Source organism: Narcine bancroftii, chromosome 6, assembly GCF_036971445.1.
Source record: "Narcine bancroftii isolate sNarBan1 chromosome 6, sNarBan1.hap1, whole genome shotgun sequence".
NCBI classification, from domain to species: Eukaryota; Metazoa; Chordata; class Chondrichthyes; order Torpediniformes; family Narcinidae; genus Narcine; species Narcine bancroftii.
The window spans coordinates 168726151-168739169 of record NC_091474.1 but is presented as its reverse complement, the minus strand read 5'-3'; the positions used below and the strand labels follow the sequence as shown (position 1 = coordinate 168739169).

The 13019-nt window shown below is 38.7% G+C and overlaps 1 protein-coding gene across 8 annotated transcripts in view; it reads left to right on the top strand.

Annotated features, from left to right (window-relative positions):
* Window positions 1–8218, top strand: part of LOC138736720 (low density lipoprotein receptor adapter protein 1-B-like) — a 90212-nt gene extending 81994 nt beyond the window's left edge. For 2 of the 8 annotated variants that reach the window (XM_069886684.1, XM_069886687.1), the window contains one exon: window positions 5864–8218. In XM_069886684.1, the coding sequence (XP_069742785.1) occupies window positions 5864–6047 (184 nt within the window). In that variant the 3' untranslated portion in view covers window positions 6048–8218. Of the gene's footprint in view, window positions 1–3027; window positions 3065–4549; window positions 4645–5173; window positions 5340–5863 lie in introns of all 8 variants that reach the window. The other 6 variants (XR_011340530.1, XR_011340529.1, XM_069886686.1 and 3 more) reach the window with 6 other exon arrangements.
* The last annotated feature ends 4801 nt before the right edge of the window (window positions 8219–13019 follow it).

The window sequence follows — 13019 nt, the reverse complement described above, 5'->3', positions numbered from 1 at the left end:
TCCCACCATTCTCTGCTTGAAGATCCCCTTAATGTTCCCTTTAAACAAGCCATTCTCAACCTTTATTAGCTATGCCCCCTAAGGATTCTGCTCAGTTTATGAGCTCCTTCTCTGTGAAGCAGTCAAGTTTAGTTGGTTTCTTCTGTACTTCTCTCCTACCAACTTCATAAAAAACAATATGTGCTAAGGCCTCCATTGAGAATGGCTGGTTTAAACCATGCCCTCTAGTTTTTCTTTCTTCTAACCTCAGTGGAAAAGCCTGCTTGCATTTACTCTATCTATGCCTATCATAAGTTTGTGTACCTCTATCAAATCTCCCCTCATGTGCAAATAATGTGGGATTTTATTATATGTAATGTAATATTGATTCTGAGAAATTAATATTTGCATAGAATTAATTTTTTGCTAAGTGCTGGACCAATTAGTTTTTTAAAAAAATGTAACAACCAAAAGCAGTTAAAATTTGCAAAACTGTTGATGTTGGTTTAAGAAATTAACCCTTGAACACAGGCAAACTTCTCTATAGCTGGAAGCACTGGGATTGGTCCACTTGGGCTCATGCTAAGGAGGCCAGTGGTCACTGTGATAGTTAAGATAAGCTATTCGATTGCACCAATAAAACAGAAGGGGGCTCCACTGATATAATTTAGCACCATAACACATAATGATATGATGAACGTTTTGCATCTTTAACGTCACAATTCTACACTGCATTATAATGAATTGCCGCAAGAAAGCATCAGTTGTGAACTCTGCTATATCTCAAATACCAGTAGCTTAACATGGGGAAATCTTAAAGTAGAGAAAACCTAATGGCCAAATAAAACAGTTTTTAAATTATTATTCAAATTAGTGTACTGAAATATATTAGCAACATGATTGTTGTTTTGAAGAGTATATTCTAATCATAAATTTAATATTAAGCAGTATCTTAAATATTTCTAAAATCAATCCTGAATATTTTGCATGTCAAAAAACACGTGTATGATTTTTCTTGTCTGTGTTGAAATGTCTAATCTCACCAAAAGCCTAGCAATTAGTTTGCATAACTTCTGTGACCAATTGAAAATCTTGCTTTTAAATTTAAATATTTAAATTTTTAAATAGAAATTTTTAAATTTAGACATATAGCACAGTAACAGGCTATTTCAGCCCATGAGTCCATGCCACCCAATTTACACCCAATTAACCTACACCCAATTAACCTACACCCCTACTTTAAGATTTTGAATGGTGGGAGGAAACTGGAGCCCTCAGGTGGGGGGGAGGGGGGAGAACCCTTGCAGACACAGGGAGAACATACAAACTCCTTAGAGACAGCGCAGGACTCAAACCCTGGTCCTGATCGCTGGCACTGTAAAGGTGTTGCGCTAACTGCACTTGAGACTAGAAGCTTCCATTTCCAAAGAAAAGTTTGCCATTTTGAAAACTTGACTGGGCATCCAGAACCAAAAATGTGAATTAGTTTTGCCATCAATCTAGACTTGGGATTAAATTTATACATTCTTGGCTATGTATATATTTCCTTATATTGTCTGAGAAATTTGAGGCTCTCGGATGTCCTGTCACTTTCCTTAGAACATTATATGTTATTGTCATTTATATTTTGTTTCTGTTTTCATCAATATATCTGAAAACATTTTCAACTGATTAACAAGAATGTATTTAGAAGGTTTCTTTTTCTTACTTTGTATTATTTGATTCATTGCTTTGCATGCAAGGAAGTTTTTCTTATTTTTGTCCGAAGGAACCAAGTCTTTATTAAAATTGTTATGAGCCCAAATGACCCCAAAACCCACCAGCAATAGATATTCAAAATGACAAATTATTGCTTAAACAAAAGTTGTTTTAATTATCTTTAAACATGAAAACAAAATCAAACTTTAACTTATCTCTATTAACTTAACTAAACCAATTTAACCCCCTTCTAATTAATTGTGAGTGCACATGTATGTAATATGTGTGTGTAAATTTAAGAAAAGTTATTTGGTTCACTGTTCAATCTCATTTCTCATTCTTTCAAGTTCACTGGTTGCAGGCAATTCTTGTATTGTGCACAGAATTTAACATGTATAAAGTTCACCAGGCTTTGGTGTTCGAAAGGTAAATGTTTATCGTTCAAGAAGGTTCTCGTAGGGTTTGCAGAGAGAGGTGTGTTGTTCCAGGATTTCTATAACTGAGGTACCACCATTAGTCACCTCAATTTCTCGCTGATGAAACTTGCCCCATCAGGGTTCTCCAGGTGATAACCTCTTTCTTTCAGGCTATCACAGAGTTCCTTTCTTTTCCACTTATTCCAAGAGAATCATCAGACAGATAGCACTTTCAGCCATCCACCACTCTGGAGCTTCTGTTTTCGTTCCAACCAGCTCCTCCTGCTTGTTTCAGCTGTGACTCTCTCTCCATCTCAGATTCCAACTGCCAGCCACATCTCCTTCTCTCTCTTACTTGCAACCCCCCCCTTTCTCCAGCAAACAATAGGAGTTAGTCTTTTTGGTCAATCTTTTGTTTTTAGGTAAAGAAGAACCCAGGAATGACTTTTCTGTGCACTCTATCAAAATCCTTGCAGAAAGCTATCAACAGCCAGAGTGTCTCTTGCTTGTTGCTTTAAAGACAACACTCCATTCATTCATGACATCATTTCAATTCACACCTACTTGTGAAATGTGCATAGCATTCTCCATAGTTTTTGTAAAGTCACTGAATATGAAGTCTTCAGTATTTCAAATAAGATGTTTTAAAATATGTGTATGTATGTAATCTACTCAAATTTTACCAATTTATCTCCAAAAAATTACATCACAAATGCCTAAATAATGTTCACATATTTCATGAAATTTAGGAGTGTATGTTTCAGAAAATGTAAAAGACCTATATTCTGAGACTGTATGTTGGTTGTTGAACATTCAGTCAACTTTTAATTGCCTTGATTATGTGTTTGTCCAGTAACCAAAACAAAGGTTTAGTTTATCTAAAGTTGATCAATGAATTGTGTGAGGCATTGTATTTATTTTCAATTTTTACAAGCTGCAGTGTGGATACAGTTGAGCCAAGCCAATCAGAGGTAACTTTTCTAATATTATTTCTGATCATTTTCATTAAATAATGAGTAGCTACTTAGAATGAATGTGTATATATCCATATAAAAATTTTTTAAAATCTCATTCACAATCAGTTTAACTATTATCCATCAATTTGATTCGTAACTTCTTTCTATGGAGTCTGAAATCAACAATCATAAATGATTAAAATTAAAAATTACTTTTATGAAAATTAATGGGTTTATTGAATGATTTGAATATTAGATTTAGAGCAATTCTGATATCCTTTGCCGAGGGAAACACCTCAAAAGCTTTTGAGGGATACCTTGATGTGAAAAGTATGCTACATTTATTACATTCTCTTTTCAGTTCCAGTTGTGCAATATTTTGAATAGCTCCCAGTTGAAATGCAGCCTTAGGTGGTGTAACTGAGTAACAGTTAGAAAGCTATCTTAGAATATGACTTTACAAGACGCACATGTAGTCCAGAACTGTGGATGTAACAGGACCTTATTCAGCTTAAGCAAAGGTGCAAGGGAAGACCTGGTGAAAGGTTCTTTCTCAACTCAAAAATGCATTGCGTTTTTATGGCCTATAATCAAAGATCACAGCGGTAAATTACAATGTCAAAATAACAAAACATAGTTTATTTCAAATATTTTGGCTGTGAACAAATGGTTCCATAAAATTGTATATTGAAATTGTAGCAAGTTAAGTGACAAGATCACACATCGTTGTTGAGATTAGGTAGTTCATATTAATATTTTAAAAGCTTCTGAGGTCAAATCCCAGGCAGTCAAAGCATTTTTTTCAAAGCCAATGCATTGTGAAGATTGGTTTTCTGATATACAATCAGCAAATTTGGTATCTTCCATGATTTAACTTTGGGAATGGAGAAATAGGGTTGCTTTTATTTAATGCATCCCTTTGTGTTACAGTGGTTCAAAGCTCAGATATTCTGGTTCTAATGTCTCCAACTTCAATTGTTGATATCACACTTCTCCTCCATGCAGAAATGGCTAGGGTTTCAAATTGATTCATACATGTGTCAAATGTGTTTGAAACTATCGATGTTACGTTTTTTAGACTTACAGCACAGTAACAGGCCCTTCAGGCCTACAGGTCCAAATATACCCAATTTACCTGCAATCCCTGTACTTTTTGAAGGGTGGGAAGAAACTGGAATGCCCAGAGAAAACACATGCAGACATGTATAAACTCCTGACAGACAGCGCCAGATTCAAACCCAGGTCGCTGGCGCTCTCTGTAAGGAGTTATACGAGCCATACTGCCTTCGTATCTCATTTGCCTTGTCACATTTTACCATACATATTAGCAGTTACCAAAGCGTATTCCTTAAACAGAGAGCTAATAGGCTGTTTCCCTCTCAAACAACATTTTTATGCAGCTGGTTGCAATTTCAAAATCTATTATTGCTTGTGTGTTGTATTTGGAATTAGTTTGAAGTTTGATCTTGTTTATATTAATGGTCACTATGCTGTATCCAGTATACAGCTGTTGCTTCCTTACAGCTAAGTCTTCAAATGTTGCTCCTGCTAGTGGTTGGAGAGAAATATTTGACCAGAAGCAAGGCAAGATAAAGGTCCAGCTGAATTCACACCTTATAAATGTTTGCTTGCCAATGGTTCAGACAATGGATAGAATCCTTGGAAAGAGTTTGTATCCAGAAAGATTTCTGAAGAAATGTGTAGACGTCCATACTGGAGAAGGGGCTACACTTAAACTTCTGTTGGGGAATGAGCTAGGGTAAATGGTTAGTATGCCTGTAGGGGAGAACTTTGGGACCAATAACTACATTTCCTGTAGTTTCAAGGTAGTCTTGGAAAAAAGAAGACTGGTCTTCAAGTTAAAGTCCTAAAATTGGGAAGGCTTATTGCAATGGCATTAACAGGACCTCTCAAAAGTTGATTGGGAGTGGCTCTGTGCAGGTAAAGGGAGGTCTGAAGAGTGGAAGTTTTTTAAAAGTGAGATATGGTGGAGGGTCAGCAGAGTTGTGTAAGGAAAGGGTATCTACAAAGAGATTAGATCCCCTTAGGGACCAGTGTGGTAATCTGCCTCTAGCCATGAAAAATGGGAGAGGATTTAAATGGATACTTCTCATCTGTATTTAGCATGGAAAAGGAGATGGAAGCAAGTGAGTTCAGGAGAGGGAAGTGATATTCTGGAACATCTCAAAATCAGAGAGAAGGTGGGGCCTGAGCAGGTGCTTCCTGGGATGTCGCAGGAAGCAAAGAAGAATACTGCTGACAGAGATGTTTGTATCTTCATTGTGCACAGGTGAGATACCAGAAAATTGAAGGGAGCTAATGTTGTTGCTTTATTTAAGGCAGCAGGAATAATCCAGGAAGCTACAGGAGAGTGAGACCTAGTGGTCTCCAAGGCCTCTCCTTGGAATTAAATTTGATCATTTTAGCTTCCTACAGCTTGAACATCAAGTCTCTAGTGCCTGTGGATCTTTGTGGATGAATTGGTTATTTCATTTCCTGCATTTCAAAAGTGCTTAATTTATTAAGTGGTTTTGGACAAGCTGATATCATAAAAAGTACTACAATGCAAAAGCTTTCTTTCTTGAATTGCCAAGAGCATGTTTTGTGATTAAAATTGTATTTATTTGGCCACAGGATAGAATCTTAGAATGCAGATGTGTATTGATTAATCCTGTGAATAACGAGCAATACATCTTTGTCTGCCATGGCAGTGGGCATAAATCCCCATAGGCAGTACAAATATTTTACACTAATCATTATTTTAGCTCTTAACAAATTTTAATATCTTTGGTGTTCTTTTTTCCCCCATTTTAGACTTGCTGAATCTCGAACAAACAAACAGTGCAAGAATATCCCTGATTATCAGGATTCTCAGGTAAAGGAGACGCATCGGTCAACTACGGACACAAGCGAAGTATTCTCATCCCTCAAAGACTCAAACACAAGAGACTTGTCAATGTGCCTCTCAGTTCAGTCAGAGCTGCCACTTTCTCATTGATTTGGAGGTCTTTCTAATCACTACAAATTGGGCTTGGTTTTAGAACATGCTGAGACGGGCGCTGGAGGAAAAAAATAGTGCTGCAGTATGCTGGAAAATTCCCCCCATCCCATTCATTTTGATGCCTTAACAATAGTTGACCAGATTATTTTTTAAAAAAGGTGCTTTGTTTTGAATCAATACTCAAAGCAACAATTGCATTTCCATGTTAACAACCAGCTGTGATTGATTGAATGAATGATACTTTCAGTAGCTTGTAGGCAGACTGCTGAGGAAGTCAGAGGATGGGAACTGGAATACAAACTGTAAGCACTGGCTTTTCCATTTCTGGCAAGGAGCAGACAGATACCTGTATAGTCAAACATCAAGTGGAAATCTCCAAATGAGATTCACACTTGATCAATAATTTCAGAAGTCATTCAAATATGTACTCCAGCTGCACTGGGTCACTTTTGGCCCGAGGAAAATAGGGTAAAAGCCCGATGGAACTCAGATACATCTTAATATTTCTCTTTGTGCTGTTCCTGTCAGTGAAATATCATTTACCTTCAGCATGTCTAGCATTTTTGTGTCCTTGATGAGAAGACTGATCGACCTCCTTCAAATAAAATTTGAATATACTTAATGACAAGATGCAAGTACAGAGAGAAAAATGGACAACTTTAATCAACAATTGTCAGTTTTGATGTAGGTGAAATGCAATTTTACTAACCGTGAAGTTTACTGGCAGGATGGTTATTATACAAATGTCAATTTTATGCAAGGTGTTACCCCAGTATCATTGAATTAACCTGCCACCACCTCCTGTTCTAAAACCCTGCAATGCAATGAATTCCCGCACGAAGACATGCAGCATTCAACACTAACAGCCATCTACTAAATGCTAGCTAAAAAAAGTGACAACTGTGGTTTTCACCTACAGCTATACAAGCTCTTTTATCTGCATGTTCAATTAGATTTCAGGGCAGATTATTGACGGTTAATGTTTTGCAAAGTTTGAAATAATTGTGGAACTTTCATTTTGTTCAAGATGAATGCAGCCTTAAGTCTATAAGCAAGTCTGTTCTTGTGATTTTTTTTTTTAACTTTGAATGGTTTGTTTTTTTTTCCCCAGAAAGGACATGTATATTTCTCTAACTCGTGTCTTTGTATCATGTAGATGGTTAAAACAAAGAAAATAACTTGTGTCTATTGGACTTTCATTGGAGACTGACATATACATTATGCTATGCTGTGCTCTGCAGAGAAGTGAATTATTATAAATATGCTAGTGCAGAGGGTCGGTTTTGGAGACCATATGGTTTGAATCACTGAAAGCATAAATGTTACAAATCTGATTTTTACTGTATATCATACCCTTAAATCTGAAATACTGAACATTCTAGTGATGCCATGATTACTGATATTATGGTTGGTCAATAAAACAACCAGGTTGTTGCTTTGCATGTAAGCATCCGAAACAAAATATTTGAACTTTGACAGCTTTAGAAAAAGTTATCAATCTTGAATGTGGTTTAAAAAAAATTACAACATTGAAAGTTTCAGAATGAATCCAAATTACAAAGGTCTCATCTTTGTATCAATGTCAAGATTTAACTTTAAGAAATGTATTTGAATGATCCAGTAACAAGGGATTTTCACTTGATATCATGGATAATCCATTATTCCAGATAACATCATTTGTGGTTTCCTCTTTAAATCTAACCAAGTTTTAAATTAAACCAAAGATGCTGCAGCTTTTTAACCAACAACTTTGTCCCAATAATGTTATTTTCCAATTGTAATTATATCGTATCAATTTTAGTGCAGAGCCATTTTGGCTTTGTGAAACTTATTTTGTTATACTACTGTTTTGACCAGCCATAATTGTATTTCATTGACAGTATGATGGATTCTGATTGGTCTTGGCACTTTATACACGTGCATTGAAAATAGTGGCTGCAGTAACTAAAGTTTAAAAAGTAACAATGGGATTGCACAGAACACTGGATATATTTAATTTAAATTAAAACTAATTTATTCCATTATGGAATTTACTGACAAATGTGATATTATTTATATTACCATCTAGTGCAATTATAGAGTTCTCATTTTCCAGGATAATTAGCACCTAATTTGGATTGGAGGTTGACCGTTGCTATTTCAGAAAAATAAACCTTAAAATATCAATATTGGGTTTGTTTGTAGTTGTGTATTAATTCAAATCATACTTGTGAAATGAGTTATTGAGGTAGAAATTGTCTGACTTAAATTTAACAGACAAATGTTCACATGTGATTTGTTTCTATGAGAGTGGATGCCTTGTTTACATTGCTTTTATGTCATACAGGTGCCTAACCTTTTATCTGGAATTCCAAAAATCAGCAATTTCTCATAATAAATTCTCCTTTTTCAGAGGGACGGTCTTCCCCATCCCTGCCCACCCCCCCACTGTGGGTGTCCTCTTTTACCTTCAATGGAAAGGTGACTTTTGGAGCTGATAATACCCCATGCACCTGGAACTGTTCTGGCGCTGGCAGAGCTGTTCCAGCTACATGGGAGATTATGGGTAATGAAGATGACTATTGCTCCCGCATTGAGCCATTGCCGCAATCTGGTGTGGTGCTCTGTAAACTCCGGGCTCGGCAGCTCTGCACCCCTGCTGCCATGTTGGGAGTTAGATGGGGGCGGGTGACGGATAGTGCTGCGCTCCCGGGGTGTGTCTGAGGGCCAGGCAGACAAGCTGGTGGAGTGCCTGAAAGCTGCCAGTGCTCAGCACCACCACCCCAGCAGCCCACTCCTTCTACAGCTCTACACTTCTTGTACGGGCTCCTGCTCCACTTGGCCACTGGCTCTGAGCAGCCAACGCTGACCGTCTTTTCTCCAACCTCCACCTGACCAACACGTTTGTTGAGAGCCTCCTGAATGGGACACGTTGAATCCCACCCCCGTGCTCAGCCTGACCAAGGGCACAAAATAGTTTGGCAACGGCTCTGGGGAATGGGAAGGGGCTGATGGATGTATGGCTGGGGGGAGGGAAGGGGTAGGGCAACAGACAGCCAGAGGGGATGGGGAGGGGGAAACAGACGGCAGGGGCTAGGAACAAAGCATTTGCTTAAACGAACCAAAATCAAAATGATTCTGAAATCAAGAAGATTCTGAACAATGGTGGTTGTCTGGACTGCATTGCATTGTAATTTTTCCTTTGTAATGCAGCACTGACATTTTTCCAAATGCAAAATTGCCTTGTTACTACCAAATTTCTGCAAACATATTCTTGCTGTCAGAAATTTCAACTGAGACTGTTGGTGAGAGCAAATAACATTTGACTACTACAAAGCTTAGTTACCTGTTTCAATCACTGGTGCAAGTAGTGGATATAGTATTAATGACAGCATCACACAAACTTAAAAAAAAACTTTCAATAACAATTTGAAATTTGAAAGCATTCCATTTTTTCAACAGAATTTTTGGATAATGTGCATTACACTTGTGATAACATGTAATAAAAACATTTTAGATTAAGATTTGTCTTGGGGTTTGAGTGAAGATGGAGAAGGTTCTGTGGTATTTCATTAGGATGCTGTCCAGAAAGTGTGCAGAGTTTTTGGGAAGAGAAAAAATGAGAGGTTTGTTGAAGGAGAGTTTCTGAAAATGGGAACTAGGTGGAGCACCATCTGCTGATGCAGAGAACTCAGAGGAGGGGTGACTGCACGTACAGGAAGTAATACTATTAATTGAGACAAGTTGGTTAAATGCCATGTCAAAGTTGGTCATTGGAACTTAATAACCAGGAGCTTCATCATAATATAAAAACAATGGAATAACATCAGAATTAACAAACTAGAGTTAGGAACTGTGAAAAATGGCATCATCGTGTAAACAGTCTGAACTGAGATAGCCTGAAGGTAAACTTGATGCTGAGTTGTGGTGAAGAAGACAAATCGAATGCTGGCATTCATTTCAAGAGGAGTAGAATACAAGAGCAGGGATGTGTTGCTGAGGCTTTATAAGACATTGGTGAGACCTCATTTGGAGTATTGTGAGCAGCTTTGGGCTCCGTATTTAAGAAAGGATATGCGGAGAGGTTTAGAAGAAGTTATTTATTTTTTATTTAGACGTACAACACTGTAACAAGCCAATTCGGCCCAACGACTCCATGCCGCCCAATTTACATCCCATGAATGGTGGGAGGAAACCGGAGCCCCCGGAGAAAACCCACACAGACACTGGGAGAGTGTACAAACTCCATATGGAGAGCACAGGTTCAGTCCCGATCACTGGCACTGTAAAGGCATTGCGCTACCACTATGCCAACTGTGCCACTCTTAAAGCTCACAAGGATAATTCCGGGAAATAAAGTATAATTATTCGAGGAGCGTTTAACAACTCTTGGCCTGTAATTGTTGGAATTTACGAGAAGGAAGAGGGATCTCACTGAAACATTGAGCATTGAAAGGCATGGTCGGAGTAGATGCAGAAAGGTTGGTTCCAATGGTGGGAGTATCTGGGACAAGAGGGCAGATGGTTCAGAATTGAAAGGAGATGTGGAGGAATTTCTTTAACCAGTGGTGAATGTGGAATTTGTTGCCATGGGTGTTTGTGGAGCCAGGTGTATTTCAGGCAGAGATTGATCTGTTTTTGAATAGCCATAGCATCAAGGGTAATGGGGAGAAGGTCAGGCAATGGGACCAAGTGGGATAATGGATCAGTTCATGTTAAATGGTGGGGCAGACATGATGGGCTCAATAGCCCATTCCTGCTCCTATGACTTGTGGAAACCTTGGCTGTAAAAGTTACACAGGGGGTGTGGAGGGGGAAGCAAAACTTTTGGTGGATTTCTCGTTAATTGCCTTGCTGAAAATATAGAAGTGCATTGTGGGAGGAAAGAGCCATCACTGCTGACAGCAATTTCTGAATTTCATTTACCGTAAATGTTTGTGTATAAATTCCCCCCTTTAAAAAAAAAAATTTCTGCAGGCGAGCGGTAGTTGGCAGCGCAACTCAGGAGGCCGGGCGGGTGAGCAGAGAGACGCCAACGCAACTCAGGCAGGTGAGGGGAGGGGGGGTCATATTATACACGGGTAAAATTTTTCCCCTTCAAAAATGGGGGGGGGGGGTCGCATTATACATGAATATTCATGGTAATTGTTATTCTGAAACACTCAGCAAGGCAGTGAGAGCTGACAGTTTTGCTATCATTTATATCTGCAAATTTTGGGTCACAGATATTGCTGAATTCTATGCAATACTGTCCAACAGTCAAAATAAAATTCTGCTCTGCAATGTGGACTATCACTAGTGTAATAACTTGAGGCTGGTGCATAAATTGTTGCACCTTGTCAAATGCATTTTAGAAATCAAAATACACTACATCTAGAGATGGACTCTTCCAGTTTGAGCAAGAAAACTATATTGACAAGATTTAATTATATTCAGTTTTCCCAAATTAGTTATTTAGTCCTTGATATTGACCAGCATTTTGCCAACAATATTTTTTAAACTAATTGGCCTACCTGACAAATGGCTCAGTCCTGAAATGTTGGTAATTCTTTACTTCCTGTGGATTCTGCATGACCTCCTGAGTTTTGCCAGCAAGTTTGTGTAATGTACTATACCCATCTTCCCTGATAAACAATCCTGAATTTAGCAAGGTTTTGAAAATCTGCATCCCATGAACCTACTATTTCGGCAACCACCTTTAAAACACTCAGGTGCAGATCATTGCATCCCAGTCCTTTGCTCACTTAGCTCCTAGTTTCTTTAGTACTTTGGAATTTTTGCAAGTCGCCCCCATTGCTGAAGTCCATCCAGTAACATAAGGATATCTTTAGGTGTTGTCTACTGTGAAGACTGATGCATAAAACTGATTTACATCTCTGCCTTTCTTTTATTTCCTGTTTAAGTCACCCGCCTTGTTCTCTGGAGGTCCTACACTTATTTTTGGTGCCTCCTACTTGATTATTATCTCCCAAGGAACTCTTGTTGTTTGTTTTCAAATTACAAAGTTATCAAGCTCATGAACCTTCTTGTCCTACCTTAAACTACTCTGGGACCAGCAAAATATCTGTCTTAATTTGAAACATCGCATTTCCTCTTGCATCAACTGGAACTGGAGCTGTCTCATGGCATATTGCAGTAATTTAATTTATATTAGTAGTAGGCATCCTTTTGTCTCTGAAGATAATGGCAGCACTATATTCAGTTGGTTTTAGAGCAGCGCCTGAAATGGCTCGTAAGGCCCACTCTGATGTGACCGGCTCTGCAACACTTTCTTCAGATGAAGTCTGAATGATGGGTTGTGGCTGACTGGCCCTGTTGTCTCTGCTGCCTCTGTGTCCTCTTGTCCTCCACCTGGCATGTCCGCTTTTCCTCACCGCTCTTCATGCCCTTCTGACAGTGCTTCTCCAGTGGCCACAGTCATCAGCAAGGGGCTCCCAATTGAGCACATCATTGTGGGTGAGTTTTGGATCACGCTTGCAGACATCACACTCGCAGCTGTGGCCTGCCAGTGGGTTGAGATCCTTCAGCCAGGCAACCGTACAGCAGGTCTTTTGGGATGCAACAATCCTCAATGGCCAAGCCCCCAAAGTCATCTCTGACACAGCAGGAGGTGCATGTTGCGAGAACTGGCTTTATCCAGAACCTCTGTGTTGGTGAGTTTGTCCTGTCAGGATGTGTCGAAGGCATTGGTGATGGAAGCTCTCAAGCCGGTTCTCCTGGCATATGATGTCCATGATTTGCCACCATAAACCAGGCTACTGAGAACTCACAACTGATACACCTTGAGCTTCGTGTTCGAGGTGAGGTGTTTGTTGCTCCACACTCTTTTGCTTAGTTTTTTTTTAATAAAAAGTCTTTTTATCAATTACCCATACACAGTTAGCACAAATCACACAACATGCAACTTAAAAGAAACACTGTTTTCTGCCTTTTTTTGCAGAAAAAGTAAATTATTTAGTCAACATTTTTGCCAACAAACAAATCAAGCTC